At 42.6% G+C, this 25,251-nt stretch overlaps 1 protein-coding gene across 4 annotated transcripts; it reads left to right on the forward strand.

The window, feature by feature from the left end:
- Window positions 1–9,471: 9,471 nt before the first annotated feature.
- LOC121693308 (SLAM family member 9-like) lies at window positions 9,472–18,321 on the forward strand. Of its 4 annotated transcripts, none has more exons than XM_042072656.1 (5): window positions 9,472–9,617; window positions 12,608–12,922; window positions 13,930–14,187; window positions 18,012–18,154; window positions 18,190–18,321. In XM_042072656.1, the coding sequence occupies exons 1-4, from the start codon at window positions 9,533–9,535 to the stop codon at window positions 18,140–18,142; spliced, it is 789 nt and encodes a 262-aa protein (XP_041928590.1). In that variant the 5' UTR covers window positions 9,472–9,532; the 3' UTR covers window positions 18,143–18,154; window positions 18,190–18,321. The 4 variants fall into 4 exon arrangements, with proteins under 4 accessions (XP_041928590.1, XP_041928591.1, XP_041928589.1 ...); XM_042072657.1 differs by having other exon boundaries at window positions 18,194–18,321; XM_042072655.1 differs by having other exon boundaries at window positions 18,012–18,321.
- Window positions 18,322–25,251: the final 6,930 nt, after the last annotated feature.

Genomic DNA, 25,251 nt, shown 5'->3' on the forward strand with positions numbered 1-25,251 from the left:
CCCACTTGCTGCGGCTGCTGACCAGGTTGCTGGCGTTGCAGTAGACGGTTCCCTGGACGAGAGACAGACCCATGTGGAGGTGCTGCAGAGTCAGCTGTGTGTACACCTGCACGGTCAAAATAAGACAAGTGTGTGAGTGTGTGAGAGAGTGTATGTGTGTGTGTGTGTGGCCAACTTAGTTAGCAACTTAACTGTGAAAGGAAGGAAAGGAGTATATAATGTTTTTCTAATCAGGTCCAAGAAAAGTTGCTACATTCCCATATGTAAGTTAAACTAAAATATTTTATTCCATGACAAACTTTATAAAAATTGTGTGTTTGTGTGCGCGTGTGTGTGTGTATGTGTGTCTGTGTATGTGTGTTTGTGTGTGTGTGTGTATATGTGTATGTGTGTGTGTGTGTGTGTGTGTGTATATGTGTGTGTGTGTGTGTGTGTGTGTGTATGCGTGTATGTGTGTATGTGTGTGTGTGTGTGTGTTCACCTGTACACAGCTCTCCAGGTCACAGGTGGCACTGACCACGCTGCTGCCCGCCTCACACACCACCGACACGTTACAGGAGCCCTCCGACACGTTAAAGTACAGCAGCGCCATGCTGAACACCAGCTCTGGAACCGCCTCTGAACACACACACACACATACAAACACACACACACATACAAACACACACACACACACATACACACACACATACAAACACACACACACACACACAGACACAGACTTTCAGTATCTCCTTACTGTATGCATTCACACACAGAACTAGGAACACACACTCACCCACACACACATGTGCAGACACACTCACTACTATGCATATGCACACACACACATGCACACAAACAGTCCCGTCCCCCCTCCCACACACACTCACTGACATACACCCCCCCCCCCCCAACACATAGACACACAGAACTAGGAACACACGTGTATGCACACACACTCACAACCCCCCCCCCCCACTCACTCACAAACACACACTCTCACAATACACACACACACACTCACAATACACACAGACACACACACACACACACTCTCACAATACACACACACTCTCACAATACACACACACACACACACACTCTCACAACACACACACACTCTCTCACCGTGCACGTGCAGCATGTGTTTGGCCACGTCCTTCTCGTAGCCCTTGTGGTCAGTGATGCGTGCGCTGTAGACGCCACTGTCGGGGAAGTCGAGTCCGTGGAGGGTCAGCGCGTAGGTGTGCGGGTCCAGCCCCACGCGGCCCTCGTACTCGTCGTACGTCTTCAGCGGGTTCTTGGACTCGTTGCTGTAGCGCAGCACGCTGTGCGTGGAGTTGAAGCGCCAGAACAGGTACTCGATGTCCAGACCCGTCAGGTCCATCTGCACCGAGAACGAGACCGCGCCACCACGCACGCCCAGGGACAGGGCGTCCTCCGCCGAGACTGGAGGAGGAGAGGAGAGAGAGGAGAGGAGGAGAGGAGGAGAGAGAGGGAGGAGAAGAAGAGGAGACAAAGAGAGGAGAGGAGAGAGAGAGGAAGGAGAAGAAGAGAGGAGGAAAGGAGGAGAGAGAGAGAGGAGGAGAGAGAGGGAGGAGAGAGAGGGGAAAGAGGAGGAGAGAGAGGAGGAGAGGAGGAGAGAGAGGGAGGAGAGAGAGAACAGAGAGGGAGGAGAGGAGGAGGAGAAGAGGAGAGAGGGAGGAGAGAAGGAGAGAGACAGAGGAGAGGAGAGGAGGAGAGAGAGGGGCGAGAGGAGGAGAGAGAGGAGAGAGAGAGAACAGAGAGGGAGGAGGAGGAGAGAGAGGGAGGAGAGGAGGAGGAGAAGAAGAGGAGAGAGGGAGGAGAGAAGGAGAGAGAAAGGAGAAGAGAGGAGAGGAGAGAGGGAGGAGAGGAGAGAGAGGGAGGAAAGGAGGAGGAGAAGAGGAGAGAGGGAGGAGAAGAAGAGGAGAGAGGGAGGAGAGAAGGAGAGAGAGGAGGAGAGAAAGAGAGGAGAGACCCATTAACTTCTGATCCTAATAAGCTCTCAGTATCTCTTACTTATCCTAAACACGGCTTATTTACTCTTTACACTAAACACAGCATATTTACTCTTTACACTAAACACAACATATTTACTCTTTACACTAAACACAACATATTTACTCTTTACACTAAACACAGCATATTTACTCTTACACAACATATTTACTCTTTACACTAAACACAGCATATTTACTCTTTACACTAAACACAACATATTTACTCTTACACAACATATTTACTCTTTACACTAAACACAACATATATACTCTTTACACTAAACACAACATATTTACTCTTTACACTAAACACAACATATTTACTCTTTCCACTAAACACAGCATATTTACTCTTTACACTAAACACAACATATTTACTCTTACACAACATATTTACTCTTTACACTAAACACAACATATATACTCTTTACACTAAACACAACATATTTACTCTTTACACTAAACACAACATATTTACTCTTTACACTAAACACAACATATATACTCTTTACACTAAACACAACATATTTACTCTTTACACTAAACACAACATATTTACTCTTTACACTAAACACAACATATATACTCTTTACACTAAACACAGCATATTTACTCTTTACACTAAACACAACATATTTACTCTTACACAACATATTTACTCTTTACACTAAACACAACATATATACTCTTTACACTAAACACAACATATTTACTCTTTACACTAAACACAACATATTTACTCTTTACACTAAACACAACATATATACTCTTTACACTAAACACAACATATTTACTCTTTACACTAAACACAACATATTTACTCTTTACACTAAACACAACATATATACTCTTTACACTAAACACAGCATATTTACTCTTTACACTAAACACAACATATTTACTCTTACACAACATATTTACTCTTTACACTAAACACAGCATATTTACTCTTTACACTAAACACAACATATTTACTCTTACACAACATATTTACTCTTTACACTAAACACAACATATATACTCTTTACACTAAACACAACATATTTACTCTTTACACTAAACACAACATATTTACTCTTTACACTAAACACAACATATATACTCTTTACACTAAACACAACATATTATAAACAGCATATTTACTCACAATATTAAACACAGCCTAAATGCTATTTATATAAAGGCCTGTCTGCCATCTGTCTCATTTCATGTAAAACACAGTGAGTTAATTGACGTGTTTCATAACCTCATTGCATAATTAATCAGTTATCATCACCAACGACTGCTGCATGCTCCATATCAACAGGCGTCTTATCACAGGTTTTGGCCTCAGAACATACTAACCCCGATTTCACATTTACGTCATCACTGCTGACACAACACATACATGCAGCACATACACGCTCACCCCCTCACTCTCTCTCTCTCTCACACACACACACACGCAGCACACACTTACACAGCACACACACACACACACACACACACAGCACACACATACAGAGACACACACACACACACACTCATAGTCAGTCACTCATGGTTTACAGTTTTTCTCGATTGCTTTGACCTGCTTAAGGAAACTGGGGTCCACTTGGTCTTCATGAACACTTTCTTTGCACAGCAGAAGTCATCTATTGCGAATGTGTTCACACATTTTAATTGGGTTCACACCCTTTTGCAAAACAGTTAACACAGATTACACAGACAGTCATTCAAAAAAACCCTAAATCAATTGGTTTTCCAATTGGTGTTGAACAAAAGGAAAACATCTTTTCACAGGTGATAGAGATTCCTTGCATAGGTCTGAATCTCTGATACCCCTGTGTGAAACTCCTTTGCACAATTCTTCAATCAGCAATCATTCCTTATCCATAAGAGATACCATATCTGTATGCAAGTATGAATCTACTGTAATGCACATTTAGACAAAGTACTGTATTGCCTATTTGGTGAAGAAAACAGTACAAAAGGTGTTTACTGTAGGTCTATTTTGATGAAAAAGGACAATTGTAGTTCAATGAAATTTGTCTTGCGTAGGTGCTTACTGTAGGTCTGACATGTCAATGACCGTTACATCTTGGGAGGAATGAATACAATTATTTTTCATTCAGTACATTTTGTCTTTTCAGTTTTTTCTGATACCAGACAAATGAGAAAGAAATGGAACAGACATAGCAAAAATGCTCATTTTGGGAACTATATTTTGCATTTTGTTGTCCTGTGTTTAATAATTGATTGAAATCACACAGTGATTTGACGACAGCAGGGTGTGTTGTTTGAAGGCAAGATTTGCTTTTGCTGCATGTCTTTAGTCTTTTGAGAGAGTAACAGCCTTTTGCAAGCAAAATGTGTTTTTGTTCAGACACGGGTGAGAATGTGATGTCAGAGTTGACACAAGCATCAAAACGATCGAGAAAAACTGTTATATGCCAATACTGCATGCATCACTTACTCTAATGGCCACAAATATGAAACACACACACACACACACACTGCATGCATCACTTACTCTAATGGCCACAAATGCGAAACACACAGACACACACACACACACACACACACACACACACACACACACATACACACACACACACACACTGCATGCATCACTTACACTAACAGCCAACACGTGTACAGCTGCTTCTGAGAAAACCATGGCAATGATTTCTATTTATAGCTGTGTGTGTGTGTGTGTGTGTGTGTGTGTGTGTGTGTGTGTGTGTGTGTGTGTGTGTGTGTGTGGAACAGCCTGGGTGTGACAGGAACATGCATGTGCTCAAAGATAACAGTAGCACATCTGGACTCGTAACTGTGACTGTGTATGTGTGTGTGTGTGTGTATGTGTGTGTACTTGTGTGTGTGTGTGTTTGAGAGAGTGACATATCCTATGTATTCTGTAATTACTGGAATTAGAATAGGGACATAGAACATAGAATTGACAACAAATTCACATCCTATAGGCTTCTTCTGACACTGTAATCAAATAAATCTGGTAAACACAAACACTTCTAGAAAATATAAACAGTCTATAATGCTCTGCATTACTACATATCTTATTCACATATCTTATTACCCTACAATACTACCCCTATAGTTCTACCCCTGAGATTCTCAGGGCTATTCTGGGGGCTGTTCTCAGGGCTGTTCTCAGGGCTATTCTGAGGGCTATTCTGGGGGCTGTTCTCAGGGCTATTCTCAGGGCTATTCTCAGGGCTATTCTGGGGGCTGTTCTCAGGGCTATTCTCAGGGCTATTCTGGGGGCTGTTCTCAGGGCTGTTCTCAGGGCTATTCTCAGGGCTATTCTCAGGGCTGTTCTCAGGGCTATTCTCAGGGCTATTCTGGGGGCTGTTCTCAGGGCTATTCCGAGGGCTATTCTGAGGGCTATTCTGAGGGCTATTGTGGAGAGAAAGGAGACAGACATGAGTGGCTATTCCGAGGGCTATTATCAGGGCTATTCTCAGGGCTGTTCTCAGGGCTATTCTGAGGGCTATTCTCAGGGCTATTCTGAGGGCTATTGTGGACAGAAAGGAGACAGACATGAGTGGCTACGGTACCTGAGTTCATTGTGAGCGCCAGCAGACAGGTCCACAGGATGAGTCCATATGTCCTCATGCTCCAGGTGCTCACAGGTGCTCACAGGGTGTCAGAGGTGCTCACAGGTGGGCACAGGTGGGCACAGGGGTGAAAGAGACTCACAGTGAGAGAGGAAGAGAGAGAGAGAAAGAGAGTGAGAGAGAGAGAACAGGGATGAGAAGAGAACTTGAAATACTAGACAGGCAGAGCCAAGGAGAACATGGGGACCCTTTGCCCCGCCCACCTAAACACACACACACACACACACACACACACACACGCGCACACACACACACGCACACACGCACATATACACAGGCACATATACACAGGCACATGCACACACACACACACACACACACATTTACACACACACACACACGCACATATACACAGGCACATTCACACACACACGCACCAGACGCACACACACACGCGCACACACACACGCACACACACACACACACACACACGCACATATACACAGGCACATGCACACACACACGCACCAGACGCACACACACACGCACACACACACGCACACGCACACACACACAAGCACACACACACACGCACACACACACACACGCACACACACAAACACTGCATGCATCACTTACTCTAACGGCCAAAACTACGAAACACACACACACACACACACACACACATGGGGACCCCGCCCACCTAAACACACACACGCACATATAGCCTACACAGGCACATGCACACACACACACACACACACACACACACACACACACACACACACACACAGACAGGCACATATACACAGGCACATGCACACACACACACACACACACACACACGCTCACACACGCACACACACACACACACAGGCACACGCACGCACACACACATACATGGGGACCACTTACCCCGCCCACCTAAACACACACAGGCACATGCACACATACTGTATCACACACACACACACACACACACACACACACACACACACACACACACATACACAGGCACATGCGCACATATCACACATACACAGGCACATGCGCACATATCACACACATACACAGGCACATGCACACACACTCACACACATACACAGGCACATGCGCACACACACATTCACTTTGCATGACACAGAATGGATTTTGTTTTCAGCACTGTACGGTATGTACGGTAGCCTAGTGAACATGCACTCCATGTGTGTAATCTAATGTTAGTAAGATGTGATTCACTCCGTGTGTGTAGTCTAATGTTAGTAAGATGTGACTCCGTGTGTGTAGTCTAATGTTAGTAAGATGTGACTCACTCCGTGTGTGGAGTCTAATGTTAGTAAGATGTGACTCCGTGTGTGTAGTCTAATGTTAGTAAGATGTGACTCACTCCGTGTGTGGAGTCTAATGTTAGTAAGATGTGACTCACTCCGTGTGTGTAGTCTAATGTTAGTAAGATGTGACTCCGTGTGTGGAGTCTAATGTTAGTAAGATGTGACTCACTCCGTGTGTGTAGTCTAATGTTAGTAAGATGTGACTCACTCCGTGTGTGGAGTCTAATGTTAGTAAGATGTGACTCACTCCGTGTGTGTAGTCTAATGTTAGTAAGATGTGACTCCGTGTGTGGAGTCTAATGTTAGTAATGATGTGATTCACTCCGTGTGTGTAGTCTAATGTTTAAGATGTGACCCTGGTGTCAAAGGCCTGTACGAGGTGATCAAAAAGATCATAATGTATTGATCTGTCAATCTCTCCCTCCCTCTCTCTCTCTCTCCCTCCCTTTCTCTCTGTCTCGCTCTCTTATTTTCTCCCTCCCTCTCTCTCCCTTTCTCTTAAGGAGTGTGAGGGTGGAGAGGGACTCAACACTGAGGAGTGTGCGGGTGGAGTTTTTAAATGTGTAGCATCTTGGCAGAATATCTGAGTCCTGAGGGGAGGGGAGTGGCCTGAACTCACTGGACAGGGGCTGGCCGAGGTCAACAATGACAGACTGGGCCTGACTGGGCCTACTCTATATTCTATAGTACTGAGGTCAGACTGGGCCTATTCTATAGTACTGAGGTCAGCAGACTGAGCCTATTCTATATTCTATAGTACTGAGGTCAGACTGGGCCTATTCTATAGTACTGAGGTCAGACTGGGCCTACTCTATAGTACTGAGGTCAGACTGGGCCTATTCTATAGTACTGAGGTCAGCAGACTGGGCCTACTCTATATTCTATAGTACTGAGGTCAGACTGGGCCTATTCTATAGTACTGAGGTCAGCAGACTGGGCCTACTCTATAGTACTGAGGTCAGACTGGGCCTATTCTATAGTACTGAGGTCAGCAGACTGGGCCTACTCTATATTCTATAGTACTGAGGTCAGACTGGGCCTATTCTATAGTACTGAGGTCAGACTGGGCCTACTCTATAGTACTGAGGTCAGCAGACTGAGCCTATTCTATATTCTATAGTACTGAGGTCAGCCACGACAGACTGGGACTATTCTATAGTACTGATGACAGACTAGGCCTACTCTATAGTACTGATGACAGACTGGGCCTATTCTATAGTACTGAGGTCATCCATGACAGACTGGGCCTACTCTATAATAATTCTAATGTTGTTTGTAGAGGTCATTGACTGTAGCATCCGCCTGGTCTAACGACACTGCCCTGCCTGGTCCTGCTTTGCACTGTAAGTGAGATCAGCAAATATGAGGGTTGACAGGTTAAAACAAACTGACCAAAACATTCTCATAAAAGTGGGGCTGAAGTGAACCCTGTCACTGTCTGATATCGAACGTAGATGTGAGTCACACATGCTCAAGCCTAATCAGCTATGACAAAACATGATACGGCAAAATGTCATAATGACTGATGGGCTTCGGCACAGACAACACCCTCCTGAGTTAAAGAGCTTCTGCACAGACAACACTCTCCTGAGTTAAAGTGCACAGACAACACCCTCCTGAGTTAAAGTGCTCACACTACACCCTCCTGAGTTAAAGAGCTTCTGCACAGACAACACTCTCCTGAGTTAAAGTGCACAGACAACACCCTCCTGAGTTAAAGTGCACACCCTCCTGAGTTAAAGTGCACACACTCCTGAGTTAAAGTGCACAAACAACACCCTCCTGAGTTAAAGTGCTCACACAACACCCTCCTGAGTTAAAGTGCAGACAGGGGTGTCGGACTGGGGGTAAAAGCACTACTGATTATAGGGGCCCAAGGGGAGAGAGGGCCCTTGAAAAGTCTGGAATAGATTTTATTTTACCTGGGTTGAGGAACATGGGGGCCCATCAGGACTATGCAGGGGCCCAGGATCTTGTGCTACGCCCCTGAGTGCACAGACAACACCTTCCTGAGTTAAAGTGCACTGATGGGCTTCTGCACAAACAACACCAGCGTGTGGTTCAACTGTTAGCTTGCTATCTCGGCAGTCCGTGCACGCTGGAACATCTTTCTGGTAGTGCAGTGGGGCGAATATGTGTGTATGTGGGTGCAGTGGGGCGAACATGTGTGTGTGGGTGGGTTTGCAGAGGCGCTAACAGGCAGGCAGGTGTTTCTGTGGGTCCGACGCGTGTGTGTGTGGGGGGTGGGGTGGGGGGTGGTTGAGTGGTCTGAACTGACCATGTCACTGTCTGATATCGAACGTAGACGTGAGTCGCACATGCTCAAGCCTAATCAGTTATGACAAAACATGATACGGCAAAATGTCATAATGTAATTATTTGAGTACATGCTGTACTCAGTTATATTTCACGGAAATGCAACAAAACATTGCTTTTTTGTTTATTTGCTTGAAAAATAAAAATGTCAGAAGTGCAGTGCATGCGCGACCCACATCTGCTCCCGTGGTCACAGACAGGAAACGGCTGTGCATAAGACCCCCAAAGCAGGAAGTGACCTAGATAGAGAGATTGAAGCTCAAACCTTATTACGACTAAAGGCCTCAGAACTCTAATAAACTCAGATGACAGGAGAACTGTGAAAATGTCTATTGATCAAGAATGTTCCAGAATGGTGATTATGTCACCACTGATGGTGTTTGGAGTCATGCTCCTTTCTGCAACAGCAAGTGAGAAACATTTTATTATTTACACCGAATTATATTCCATTTTATTTTAATTTTTGTTTCTTAAATGTTCCTCTCTGTTTGAACATGTCTGTCCTTCTGTCTTTCATTCATGTTAAAGCAACACAGTGTAGTTTCCTACCTTAACATAGTGGCTTCACTCTGACTTATAACAGGGAGAATGGCATGTCTGTCTTTACGATGTCCGGAACGCCTGGTAGCTACAGTATGTTACCTTATTGTTCCGTGCAGGAATGTGACCGTTTTTTTTAAACGTTTTCGACACAGTTGAGTATCCTCTTAGTGCAGAATTGGTAGCCAGTAGAATGATAAGTGACAACAAGGAGTAGGATTTAGCAATAGGCCCCAAGAGGCCATAGGTTCTAGTGATTTTAGAACATCTGAGGGCCATAGGTTCTAGTGATTTTAGAACACCTGAGGGCCACAGGTTCTAGTGATTTTAGAACACCTGAGGGCCATAGGTTGTAGTGATTTTAGAACATCTGAGGGGCTTTGGTTCTAGTGATTTCAGAACATATGAGTGCCATTGTTAGGCATGACGCAAAGAGATTTACACCCAACTGAATGTAAGGTCATCAGCAGCAATTTGCTGTTGCAAAGTGTAAATATGGCTCTTAACATATAATTAAAGTTTAATCATTATTTTTATAGTACCAATAATAATTGAAGTGTAAATGTGGCTGTTAACATGTAATTAAAGTTTAATCATTATTTTTATAGTACCAATAATAATCAAAGTTTAATCATTATTTTGTATAGCACCAATAATAATTAAAGTTGTCTCAGTGGGCTTTACTGCAACCAAAGCTTGAAAGTTCGACATCTGGAAATTGTAAATTGATCAGACAGAATATTAGCATTGCGTTGTTTTTGTTGTTGTTGTTACTAATAAAACTGTATTACAGTTTCTATTAATTACACTAAGATGAAATGCAAGGTAACAATATATATTTAAACTAATACATTAACCCCCAATTTAAGCCCTGTGAGCACATGGTTTATGTTCAAGTCACATTTTTCAACGACATCGTTGTCTACTGTACACACACACACACACACACACACACCTATCTTACATGTCTACGCACACACACACACACACACCTATCTTACATGTCTTGGACTGAGACGAGAGAATGTTCCACTCAGATCAATTGCAAGTAAACACTTTGAAGTAGAGTGCTAAACGGTGCATAGAAAAGTACTGACCTTGAAAGAGTCTTTAAAAAAGATTTAAAAATATATATATTTTAATTTACGGTACAATTGGGCATTGACTAAATACCCCATATAAAACACTAACAGTGACTAAATACCCCATATAAAACACAAACAGTGACTAGTGACTAAATACCCCATATAAAACACTGTGAAGTACAGTGCTAAACAGAGCATATTAAATGTTCATCTTCAAAGACTTTTAAATGTTATATTTTTAAATACGGTAATTTCCTGTGTATTAGCTGCATTGTGTATAACCGCAGGACATGCAAGTTAAAAAACAAAACCATATTAACTGCTCCCGTGTATTAACCTCATAGTTGAAGAAGGTACCTTTAAATATATACTGCACATTTTAAATATATACTGCACATTTTAAATACATATTGCACATTTTAAATATATACTGCACATTTTAAATACATATTGCACATTTTAAATATATACTGCACATTAAAATACATATTGCACATTAAAATACATATTGCACATTTTAAATATATACTGCACATTTTAAATATATACTGCACATTTTACATACATATTGCACATTTTAAATATACTGTATACTGCACATTTTTGCACTAATAATGCATCATTTAGTGCAGGCTTTTCCAAACCGTAACATCCTATTTTGTAGAGTATGCTTGTGTGTATTTCTGTAGACGATAACTCTTGTTTCGGTATAACACCACATTCTAACAAAACAAAACAAAATATTCTTCTAATACTTTAGATTCACAAACTAAGACATTTTGTAATGACAGTAAATTGTAAAACAATAAAATATGCTTTGCATGGAAAGAGTTGTTTCTGATGGTTCAAAATTAGAGTAATGAAACACTTTTGTATTTTGTATAGAGAAACGTATTTTGTTTCTACAAATATTTTCATTGCTTGTTCAGTGCAATGTACTCTATATGTTCTGCTCTGCTGTCATGTGCTGTGAAATGCTGCCTTTGTAAATGGACAGATGTTTTTATTGTACTCTAAATGAACTTAAAGATATTATTATTGTATTCAATGATTTCAGTGACAAAAATAGGTTAAACTAAATCCATATGTATTCAATATGTTATTGTACTCTAAAATTAAATGAACCTCTAATCAACTCTAACAATTATATCTGAAAAAAGCTAGTGTATGTCAGGGGAAGCAGAAATGTCAAATGTGTGTATTATTGAGAGTGACCGTGTGTGACAGATTCACATGGCGTGTGTGTTTTTGACAAAACAGATTTTTGGTAAATATTTGTACAGTTTTGAATAACATTTTTTATTTTTGCAAAAAGATCTGCAGTGTTCTACTTGGGTGAAAAAGCTCTTATATTCCATCACAGTCATTGTAAGCTTTTAGAGCCCAATATGAATCTAGTGTCACACTCTAATATTCTGTTTTTCTGACGTGTCCATAGGAATCTAACTGTAATCCTGCCTGTGTGTCCATAGTGTTTGTATTAATATGATGTCTAACTGTAATCGTGTCTGTGTGTCCATAGTGTTTTTAATAATATGATGTTGAACTGTGCGCCTAATCATATCCATAGTGTTTTATTAATATGATGTCTAACTGTAATCGTGTCTATAGTGTTCTATTAATATGATGTCTAACTGTAATCGTGTCTATAGTGTTCTATTAATATGATGTCTAACTGTAATCGTGTCTATAGTGTTCTATTAATATGATGTCTAACTGTAATCGTGTCCATAGTGTTTTATTAATATAATGTCTAACTGTAATCGCGTCTACAGTGTCGATCGTGTCTACAGTGTCTGGTGGTGAGATCCACGTGCTTGAGGGGGGGTCAGTGGACCTGCAGGTGAACAATTCGGAGAAGGAAGAACACGCCTTCACGTGGTACGTCAACAGGACCAAGAGGATCGTGACCTACCACCCCATGTTTCGGTATGTGGACGTCAGTGGGAAGTATAAGGGCCGAGTGGAGTTCAGCAATGAAACATTCGGTCTGCGGCTGACCTCCGTCCAGAGAAACAACAGCGGACTCTACACTGCTAGAACGATGAGGGATGAAAACTCACTGGTCCAATACACACTCTCAGTCCTGGGTGAGTGCGTCAAGGTGTGTGTGTGTGTGCGTATGCCTGTGTGTGTGTGTGGTCAAGTGTACAAATTGTGTATGTGTGTGTGTATGTTCGTGTGGACGCGTGTGTGAGTGAGTCTGTGTGTGTGTGGTCAAGTGAACAAGTTGTGTGTGTGTGTGTGTGTGTGTGTGTGTGTGTGGTTGACCATGCAAATTGTGTACTGAATGTGCATGTATGCATAAGCATGCAGTTCTGCCTACATCAATGTTGGTTATTTTTGTTGGTGTGTTGTAGATTTATATAGTGTGTTTGTTGTTTGGTGTTTTTGTTGGTGTGTTGTAGATTTATATAGTGTGTTTGCTGTTTGGTGTTTTTGTTGGTGTGTGTTTATGTTTATATAGCACATGCTTTTATCCAAAGCTACTCACACCATATAATAACAATAAACAACCTTACCATTATGAGGAACTATTTAGTAGAATCAAATACATGTTTATATAATTCAAAATATAATATAATAATTGATATATTATTACACTGTATATTATTACACTGTATAATTATTTATATAACATTTCAAATACATACAGTACCTCACACATGCATGTTGCATTCACTTGGACTGTACCACTAAACTGGTGCAGGGGGGAAACCACAACCTCCACCATGGTGTAGCAGCACACATTTGTGTGTGTAGGCATATTTAAGTGCTCATACATGCTTACCAAAATGATGTCGCCTGTGTGTGTGTTCATGTGTATTGTGTGTGTGTCTGTGTATGGGCATTCATATTTGCATGTGTGTCTATACATGTGTGTGTGTGTGTGCGTGTGTTTGTTTGTGTCTGTATGTATGGGCATTCATATTTTCATGTGAGTCTATGCATGTGTGTGTGTGCATAAGTGTGTGTGTGTCTGTATGTATGGGCAGTAATATTTGCATGTGTGTGTTTCACAGAGCCTGTAGTAGCCCCTATCCTGACTGTGGTGTGTGTCTCTGTGTGTGTGTGTGTGTATGTGTGTGTTTCACAGAGCATGCAGCAGCCCCTACTCTGACGGTGGAGCCTAACAGGTCCAGCAATGACACCTGTGATGTGATGGTAACCTGTACAGGTCATGACCTCAATGTGACCTCCACCTGCAACTCCACCAGCTGTTCTCCTGTGGGAGGGACTTATACAGATCCCACCCTCTCGCTCTCTGTCAAGGATGACAACATCATCTGTAACCATAGTAACCCTGTCAGTTGGAGAGTCGCCAAAGTAAAGATCAACCAACTGTGTGGAACAGGTGATATGATTATTTTAAAAGCTTAGTGTTAGTTTCGTTTCATTTTGTTCTGTCCATCTGAGCAATATGTTGCGGTTGTTTTCCACACAGCGAAACACTTCGCGAATTTCAGTCAGCGAAATTTCGCATCAGGGGCCTTCAGGAAGTTTAGTAGTTGCTGCTACTGGAAGCAACTGGAATTCATGCATTTCCACGGAATTATTTTTGGAACAGATACCTGTTCATTCGTACTCGTTGCTCGACTTATCGTGACTAAATTCAAGATGGGGGCGAACGGTAAACTTCCTGAAGGTACTGTCTGTATAAATCGTCTTGTAAATACACTACCAGTGCTTTTTCATTGTTCTCAATGTCTCGTTTTAAATGTCAGAGCCCTCGGAAGTCTACCAATGAAGTGTGGAGCTACTTTGAGCCTTGTAAATGGTGTAAAACAGTCATTTGTTTGCATGGCTAGGCCGATGCCCGAGGCACCCCCATCAAAAACCTGTTGGTAGCATCCTCTAACTAGCGCCAGATTTCGGAGTGCAGGGGACAAGCCGAGATGAGCTATGAGACATAATGAACAGTGGTTCTTAAACTTTTTTTCTGCCGACCCCACAAAAAAGTATGGCAAGGTCTGGCAACCCCACTTTCCCCAAACCCATTCTAAAGGTCCATTCACACCAAGAACGATAACGATAACTATAAATAAATATCGTTCCTGTTAATATGAATGACGACGTTCACACATAAACTATAACGATAACGACATGAAGAACGATATCGTTGGGGATTACTTTCAGAACGATTTTCAGAATGATAAAAAGCTAATAGCCAATCAGAACCCCCACATGGATAGCATGGAACCGTCATTTTTCGTTTTTGATCTGTAGCCCCCCCGCTGGACTGGACCCCCCGAAAGGAGGGTAGGGAAGACACAGTTCTCTGTGAATATCTTGAGAACCGTAGGGCCTAGGATGACCAATTTTTTCCGTATGTTTGCCTCCAGGGGTCATGTTAACCCATTTCATGTGCACACATGTGCACAAACAGATACACACACACACACACATACATTCACAGTAATCATATGTATGACACATACTCACACAGTAGACATATGTACGCTTGCATGCACAGGCACATCCGCAGGCACACACACAAGCACGCACACACACACACACACACACACACACACACACACACACTCACACACACACACACCCACACACATAACATAAACATAACACAAACAATCAAGAATTTCTCAGAATTATGAACAGGCAAGATGGAGGTGGGGTTGTATAAAATGAATTTTACATGTGAAATCTATGAACTAATCATGTTTTGGTACTTGTTGTCTAGCAGATACCAGTGAGAATTGAGTGTGGATAATGCAATTTAGTGAGACAGTTAGAATCATATAGGCCTTTCAGCGTGATTTCTTTTTGTAGAAAAAATGTGCTGGACTGGGCGGCGGTCATATTTTGTACCGCTCTGCGGTACATCTAGTTTTAAGAGACTTTAGAGATGAACTTTGATGGAGGCTTTCTGACAGAGAAGGGTGAAGAGTCTGGTATTTAGTGGGCGAGATTTGATGAAATTCACCATTTTAATTGCTGTCTGGAGAACATTGTTAAGCTCGGGCTTAAGTGCCTTGGATGCCAGGGCCTCTGGATAATGCAGTGATTGAACTTGATGTGTGGTGCAACGCTAAAGACCTTTGCTTTCAGCCCTTTATTTTTCCTCAACATAGCTGCTGCACCGTGTGTGCATATGCTTAGGCAGTTGGCTCAATGAAGCCCTGCGTCTTCCATCCAACCATTGAGACAATTAAAAATGTCACTGCCGGTACACCTTCCTTCCATCGGAGAGCAGAACAGCATCTCCTCGTGAAGTTTTCCTTCATAACTGTAGCGAATAAACACCAATAATTGTGCGACACTTATCAAGTCAGTAGACTCATCTAACTGTAAAGAAAACCTGCAGTTTTTTACTCTCTCATTTAACTGACATTTCATGTCATTAGCGATCTCGTTAATGTGCTTGGACACTGTATCATTGGAGAGGGGGATTTGCTTGAGCGCACTTGCAATCTTTTCACCATGCATTGCAGTGGTCATCGCAATTGCTGCAGGGAGGATGAGGCTTTTGGCAATTGTGTGTGGCTTTTGTGTTTTTGCCACAAGGTGGGCCACTTCGTAGGAAGCTGCCAAGACTTTGGTGGGCAAGGTAGCACTACGGCCTTCTGCCTTGCAGGGCAGCTTCTTTTCGCAGAAAGAAAGTCATTGGTTTCATAGCATCCTCGGGATGGCGGGTTTCGAGATGTCGTTTCATTTTGACAGGTTTTAAGCTCTCATTCGCCAGAACATCGCCGCAAATCACATTGTGGGTGGTTGAGGTTATTTTTAACTTGGCAAGTGAATCCATATTTCAGAAATTCTTTCTGATAAAGCCGACGCCTCGTTTGTTCCTTTTTACGGCCTGTCGAATTCTGAGGATCGCGGACGAATAGACGCACTTCCGAGCTTTTGTTAGATTTTTTAAGCAGCCACCTGTCCATTTTGGCTAGTAGGCTATCTGTGTCTTTTTTTTTGTTTTACTTAAAATAGCGGGAACAAGTTGAGTTTGCATAGTGGGAGCAGATAGTTACATTGTTTCTATCAGCCGACCAGTAGCCCATAAGCTGAACCAGATCTCGTTGAAAGACAAAAACATTTCTCTCTCTTCTCTTAACTGCGTGTGAATATTATTTTCCTTTGTTTCACTGTCATAACTATAATTTCAGACTGAATACAGAAAATAATTGGAGCCCCCACCGAAGTTTTTGCCAATCCCATTTGGGGTCGCGACCCCTAGTTTAAGAATCACTGAGCTATGAGACAAAAGTTCACACTTGGTATCATGTTTCAACACACTTTAGGTCAATATCACACCGAACTTCTCCTTTAATGAAGAAATCCAGGGGTCTTTATGCCTCGACTAAGTTGATGTTGCCTATAAACAACAATTCATGTTCATAGAAACAACAAGGTCACCCAGACATAATATATTTCATACCTGTGTGTAGCCTAGCTGTATGGCTACGTTTACAACGAAATCCAATGGCTGAACATACTAGCAGTTGGCCTGAAAAGTTTGAGTGTTTAAACTATTATATATAGTGGTCTATTTAGTTGTGTATGTGCCCTGACCAAGTTTGTGTGGCATATAAACCACAATTCGTGTTGATAAAAGTACAAATGTTCGTGTAGAAACATTTTAATCACATACAAATTTTGGTGTTACAGCCATCCGCCATCTTGGTCAGACTTTTATGTAACCAACTTTGTTTCGCCTGCCTTGGCGATTCGCTCTCATTTCGCCCAACCATGGCCAATTTCGTCTCCATGGCAACCTCAATATGGACCCTTTCAAGAGAGTTCCATTATCAGCATCATAGTTGGCCCCACAAGACTTCCTTTTTAACATTCCATATGTTATCTTAATGCAGAGGAAGTAGATTGGGGCCCAAATAGAACGTTCAAGCATTGTTTTTGTTTTTATTGTTGAAAGGGTCTATATGCAAAGCGAAATTTCGGTGGAAACCGACCGTTAGTTTAGTTTAGTTTTGTTCTTTCTATCCGAGCAATATGGATGGTTGTAAAATCAGATACAGTATTTGAATAACAAGCAGCTGTCTTATGCTACACAAGTCAGCCATGCCGTTGCTATGCTATGTGCCGTTGCTATGTGCCGTTGCTCTGCTATGTGCCGTTGCTATGTGCCGTTGCTCTGCTATGTGCCGTTGCTATGTACCGTTGCTCTGCTATGTGAGTGTGATGATGTGTGTGTTTCCTGTGCAGTGGCACCTCCTGCTGACGCATCTCTGTACCTGCTGATCCCTGTGAGCCTGAAGGCCCTGCTGCTGTCCATAGCTCTCATCGTCAGGGCTCTGCAGTCGGCACTGACCACATCGGATTCAGAGAGAGACTAAACACACACACACATTGTGCACACGCACACACACACGCACACACACACACACACACACACACACACACATCACCAGGGGTCTGCAGTCAGCACTGACCACATCGGATTCAGAGAGAGACTAAACACACACACACACACACACGCACACACACACACACACACACGCACACACACACACACACACACACACACACACACACGCACACACACACACACACACACACACACACACCCCCCCTGCACACACACACACACACACACACACACACACACGCACACACACACACACACACACACACACACACACACACGCACACGACACACACACACACACACACACACATCACCAGGGGTCTGCAGTCAGCATTGACCACATCGGAATCAAAGAGAGACTAAACACACACACACTCACACACACACACACACACACACACACACACACACTGAACACACATGCGCTTACATAGACACCACACACACACACACACACACACACACACACACACACTCACATGCACACATTTTAGATACTCAATTCCACATTACAAGTAAATTTTCATTAGGAATCAAATGTTTTGAATGATCAAACAGATTAAACCACATCAGCACATTGTTATTTATGACAATACAATCTCAGGGGTACAGAAAACATCTCCTTTTCCAAATAAACATGCTTCCTATAATGGCTGAAATTGAGCAGTACTTTACCAACTGTTTGGCTCTTGTTTTCAATAGCCCCTCCAATACAAAGTCCCCGGGTCGCCAGCCTGTGTACATGCCCTAGACTACCAAACACTAGCACAATAAGCTGGCATCTGTAGCCAAGGTTTTCAATGGTAGATATTAATGATTGATATTTTACAGTCTTAGAAAGGTAAGAGTATTATTATTTTATTATTATATTATATTATATTACATTATATTATATATTAGTATTATATTCCTATAAAAGTGTTTGCAGGTGAGTTAAACCAATCAGACTGTACAGTAGTGCTTTTCTTCAGCCACACAGAGAATCTGAGCAGCAATGAGATCCACAAGTCTGTTGTGTCTGGCAATATACAGTCCTTTAAGTGATGTGCAACTGTTCATAATGTGGGCTACTGACTCCAGGTGTTGAGGGGGGTCATGCAGCATGCAGAGGGGTGAATGGATGGAAGGAAACCACAGTGAAAGGTTGTATTTGGTGGGAAGAACCTGTAGACGTGCTTTTATACAGAAAATAAGGATCTCCTCACTGATGTTGCCATTGCTATAGATGGTGTGTGATGCAGAGTGGTCCGCAAAGGGCAGTTTGGCCAACTTTCCCTGCAGCTTTAGACTGGACCAGTACTCCATATTTTGGGCTCTCTGAATAGACAGGAGAGTCTGCCTGGATGTTCTAGGCTGGAGCAGGTGAACAATGCTGTTATGGTGCAGCCTGGCATCCACAACAACAGATGGATCCTCCACAACTGCATCAGAGACCTCCACAGGTTGGAGATGGGAAGTCCACTTCAATTCAGTGCCTGTTCTCTGGCATAGGTCATTTAGGTCTGGCCAGTCAGATGACACGCCAAAACCCTGTGCTTGTCCATCAAGCTTTCCGTGGGGCTTTCTTTTAAAGCCCAGGAAGTTGTCATCCCCACTGCATGCATGTAGCACTTTCCGTCTCTTCAAATCCAGCATTAGAATGCTCTGGCCATTAGCCTCACACTGGTGTCGTCACAATTCAGCATGTTGTTGAGGTGAGACTGTCTTGTGGCGGTATACTCCCACATGCAGTGTGGAACTCCAAGCCCCCCGTCCTGTTTTTTCTGGAAGATAAAACATCTGGTGGAATGTGTATTTCCTAACCATATTTACAGTTTTGTTGTCCATTTCACGCAGTACTTTCTGTGGAATATGGACATTTGCAAAAAGGTGTTGAATTTTAGAAAATGCTATGTCTAGTATTGCTTGTAGTTTAAAAGTTACATGCAGAGGTGCTGCGTGGATGAGGTCCAGTCTGGTCAGAGGTGCTGCGTGGATGAGGTCCAGTCTGGTCAGAGGTGCTGCGTGGATGAGGTCCAGTCTGGTCAGAGGTGCTGCGTGGATGAGGTCCAGTCTGGTCATAAACTGATGATGTCATTCTCTTGTTGATTCCATTCTCCAGTGATGTTAAATTTATGGCCCAGGTAGTTATAGGTCTCGTGTCTGGGGTACACTCTGATTGGCTGGTCTAGGATGTGAAAAGAGGGGGGCTGGTCAGTTTTTGATCTGTACCAGCGATAGCCACCACTTCTCCTCTCATAAAAAACTGCACATATTCTGCGTTTTACTTGTAGGCCAGACCATGAAAGGAATCTATCAGTGCATGACAGCATGTTGTTAATCAGCCCTTCATCTCGGGATGCGATGGCCACGTCATCGGCATAGCCCTGGACTGGGTTAGGTGACAGGACTTGGGACGGGGCATGTGCACAGAGCCATTTTAGCCATGTATTTAATGCAATAATGAAATTTACAGCACTCCATGGACAGCCAGTTTTAATTCCTACTTCAAGTGGTATTGGTCTGGTGAGGTCTTTTCCACAGATTACTTGTAAGAAGGAATCACTGTATACATTTTTTATTATATCCACATAGATTTTAGGGAGCTGTATCTCTTCCAATGCATCAATCATGACTCTGTGAGGCAAAGTGCCGAAGGCATCTCTGAAGTCAAGAAAGATAAAGTATAGTTTAGCAGATTCATGCTTGAAATCGTCAATGGCGGTCTTTAAGCAAAAAACATGCTCATTCATGCCTTGACGGTCAATGGCTTTTTTGGTCAGGCTTTTTGTTTGTTGGACAGAATTCCAGTATCAACCAGCCATGGCAGTATTCTTAAAAGCATGCATTTCATGAAAACTTTGTATACAGATGGCAATAGAGAGATGTTCCTCCATGTTGAGGGGTCTTCTGGTACATTGTCCTTTTTTGGTATTCTGTGAATGAGTGCGCCCTTCCATGAACTAGGGACTTTACCATTGAGCAGACAGGTGTTAAATATGCTTTTCAGAATGTGGCAAGACATCTGCCTAGTGGCCTTGAGAGTCTCATAAGTGACACCATCTGAACCACTTGCTTTATTATTAGGCAGATTTACTATTACTTTTTCAATGTCCTCTACTGTAAATGCTGATGTACATGGCGGTAACTCAGTCATTGTGATGTCTAAGTCATTATTCCACGGGGGTAATTCGAGCCAAAGAGTAGATGGATCAGACTGGCATTTTTCCGATAGTAATTATACACTTGCTCAGTGTCACCAGAGTCTGACGGTGGCGTGGGAAACATACAGTCATTTAGAATAGCAGGTAGGTTAGCTTGTTTTGGCCTCTACCTTTTGGGGTTGTCTGCGTTGTTCTCTCGTGGCCGCAGCAATCGCTGGCTGGATCACCTCCTGCAGATACCGCAGATGTTTTTCAATCCATTCGACTGGATCCACAATAGGGATTGATTTTAATCGCACGTTATCACCCTGTGGCAAAGTCCTTAGAATCCGAATTATGTACTTGAGCAATGGTAGTCCAAATTGTCTCCCATCTACGCGTATTGTGGAGTATATTCCGTTTTTGAAGAAGGCTCCGTTGAGAATTGCGAACAACTTTGACCACTTCCTGAAATCTCCAGTGAGTAAAAACTGTTGTTTTCCTTGTAATCGTTTAGTATCCAGGCCTTTCCTAAATTGTCTTTCGTGATACTGGAAGTTTGTCCATTCATCTTCTGTCAGCAGTCGTTCGTAATCTGTGAACTCCGTTGTTGATAGAGTATTGTAGGCCGACGGTAGATGTTGTGGGGTAGGGTCCAGGATTTGCGCACTTTGTAAATTGCTTAGCTAACCTAGCTAATCATATTTAGCAGTTATGCTAACTATGCTAACTAGCATGCTAACATGCTAACTATGCTAACCATGATCCGGCCGCCTTGTTTTCTCGATCGATTCGCTCAACGTGCACACATACAAATCTTTTTGCTCCTATTATATCACCTAGCCAGGAGCAAAAGTATCGTCACTCGTAGAAGCAGATTCGAGCACTTGTATCAATTGACTTGTAGTCGTGCAAGAAAATCAAAGCGATCTGTAGAATTTTATTAATGAGAAATTAGTTCACAGATGCACAACTTCGGATGCATTAGTTCACATTTGGGTTTACAAATGCACGAATGTTGTGCATGTTCTCAGATTATGAAACACAGATGTGCAAATGTGTTTCGCACCAACTGCGCTGCAACGATTGGAGCAAAAGTGTCGAGTGCGTGACTCTTGAAAGTTGTGACTCACAGGATAGGATTTGTGTACCTGTAAAAAGGATTTGTGAACCCGTAGCCCCTATTTTGTGTTAACAAGATATAAAAAAATATGTACAACTTCAAGTTTACTGTTACACATTTATGACTTTAGTGTGCACATGCAAAATCTGCAGTTAAATGTGCTCGCCACTTTTGCGCCCAATATACCTTCATAATGAGTGCCCAAAATTGTTGCAATATGGCCGCCGAGTGGAGGGACTTGCCTAAAAGGACTTTGCTATAACACCATGAAGACATTTCATTAGCATGACACTTTACACTTTACTCAGATAGATAGATAGATAGATAGATAGATAGATACTTTATTGATCCTCAAGGGGAAATTCAAGGGTCTCAGTAGCATACAGACATAACACACAACATGCACTTACAGCAGAAATGGTAAACATAAGTATAAGTATAAACATATAACTAAACTCCACTGTACAATAAAGACAGTAGAAGATAAGACATACAATAAGAAGATAAGAAAACTAACAAAACTAAATACTAAATACACTATATAAGTTAAATTAAGAAAGTCCAATGTGCTTGAGGGTGATCAAGCATAAGACGCTTGTAGTGACAGGGCCGGGACTGGTAAGGTGCTAAAGGGAGTGAGTGTCATGGTGAAGGTGCAAACAGTAGTCCAACCATAGTCCTTAGTTATGTGTGCATGGCAAGGTGCTCAAGAGAGTGAGTGTCATGGTGAAGGTGCAAAAAGTAGTCCAACATTAATCCAACAGTGCAACAGTGCAAGAGTAAGGTCTAGAGACCAGCATAAATAATATCGACAAATAGGAGAGTAAAGTGTAATGTAGACAAGGTAAAATAAAAAACTATTTCAGTGCAAGAACAGGTTGAGGTAATAGAGTTATAGCCATTCATTCATTCAGTATTGTATCAGAAGCCTGACCGCAGCCATTGATCATTGATCATGTGTGCTAATATAGCATGAAAAACAGTGTAGCAGTAAAATAGTAGTGAAAACATTAGGCTTTGTACAATAGTAAAACAGTAGTAAGCAGTAGTGGGCAGTCAGTACTCAAAACATGGACATGGAGAGGGTGGAGAGGCAGACAGACTAAGCAGAGAAGTCTATCTCTCCTCTTCCCTTTAGTGAGGCATTGAACAGTTTGACGTGTTGCCAGAACACCAACCGTATGGACCCCAGAGCGATAGCACAAAATCAATACGTCTTACAAGTAAAGGTGTTTAAGTCGTGATTCACTCGGATCTTTCACCCGTATCTTTAAATTAACCCATGAGTCGCGAGTCTCTAGTATCAATAACTCGGATCAGTTGAGTCCTACTACAATTCAATCTAAAACGATAAACAGCGCCACACACAAACCTCTTGCAACATTAGCTAGCCTACTAGCCATCATAGCTGCCAAAAATGTAACAATTTCGTAAGTAGGATAACCACAACTCCACAAATCAACTCAAGCGACTGAGTGAGCAGGCAGTCTGAGATAACTGGTTAACTTCCCGCAGAGCCGGGTTAGTCGGATCAGCCGGCCGGTTAGGCTACATTGAGTACGAGTCGGCTACGGCTACGTTGTCATGAGTGGCTGTAGACGAGCGAGTAGCTCCTCCTCAAAGTGAAAAGCAATTCCACAACAAAAGCCATTCTTCAACTCTTAAATAACATTCAATGTTCTGCATGTAGCCTAGGCATACTTTAGATTTGGTGTATAGATGTAGCATATTAAAATGCAATTAGGTCGCGCAGACAGTCCGAAACATTGCACGCTCTTAATGGAGCTGCTTTGTATACCCGGGTTAGTCGGATCGCTGGGCCGGGCGGTTACGTTATGAGTGCGAGTCAGCCGAATCAGCCGGCTACGTTGTCATGAGTGGATCTGTAGACGAGCGAGTAACTCCTCGTCAAGGTGAAAAGCAAATCCACAACAAAACCATTCTTTCACTTCTGAAATAGCATACAATGTTCTACACGTAGGCATAGCCTACTTTAAAATGCAATTAGGTCGCGAAGACAGTCCGAAACATTGCAAGCTCTGTATGGAGCTGCTCAGGCTAGCCGGGTCAGTTGGATCAGCAGGGCGGGCCGGTTACGTTGTTATGAGTGCGAGTCAGCCGAATCAGCCGGCTACGTTGTCATGAGTGGATCTGTAGACGAGCGAGTAACTCCTCGTCAAGGTGAAAAGCAAATCCACAACAAAAGCCATTCTTTCACTTCTGAAATAGCATACAATGTTCTACACATAGGCATAGCCTACTTTAAAATGCAATTAGGTCGCGAAGACCGTCCGAAACATTGCAAGCTCTGTATGGAGCTGCTCAGGCTAGCCGGGTCAGTTGGATCAGCAGGGCGGGTCGGTTACGTTGTTATGAGTGCGAGTCAGCCGAATCAGCCGGCTACGTTGTCATGAGTGGATCTTTAGAGGAGCGAGTAACTCCTCGTCAAGGTTAAAAGAAAATCCACAACAAAAGCCATGCGTTCACTTCTGAAATAACATATATTCTGCACGCATAGCCTACTTTAAAATGCAATGAGGTCGCGAAGACAGTCTGAAACATTGCAAGCTCTGTATGGAGAGTAGGCTAGCCAGTCGGATCAGCCAAGCGGGCCGGTTACGTTGTTGTTATGAGTGCGAGTCAGCCGAATCAGCCGGCTACGTTGTCATGAGTGGATCTTTAGAGGAACGAGTAACTCCTCGTCAAGGTTAAAAGAAAATCCACAACAAAAGCCATGCTTTCACTTCTGAAATAACATATATTCTGCACGCATAGCCTACTTTAAAATGCAATTAGGTCGCGAAGACAGTTGCAATGTCCGAAACATTGCAA

Source organism: Alosa sapidissima, chromosome 19 (assembly GCF_018492685.1).
Source record: "Alosa sapidissima isolate fAloSap1 chromosome 19, fAloSap1.pri, whole genome shotgun sequence".
NCBI lineage: Eukaryota > Metazoa > Chordata > Actinopteri > Clupeiformes > Clupeidae > Alosa > Alosa sapidissima.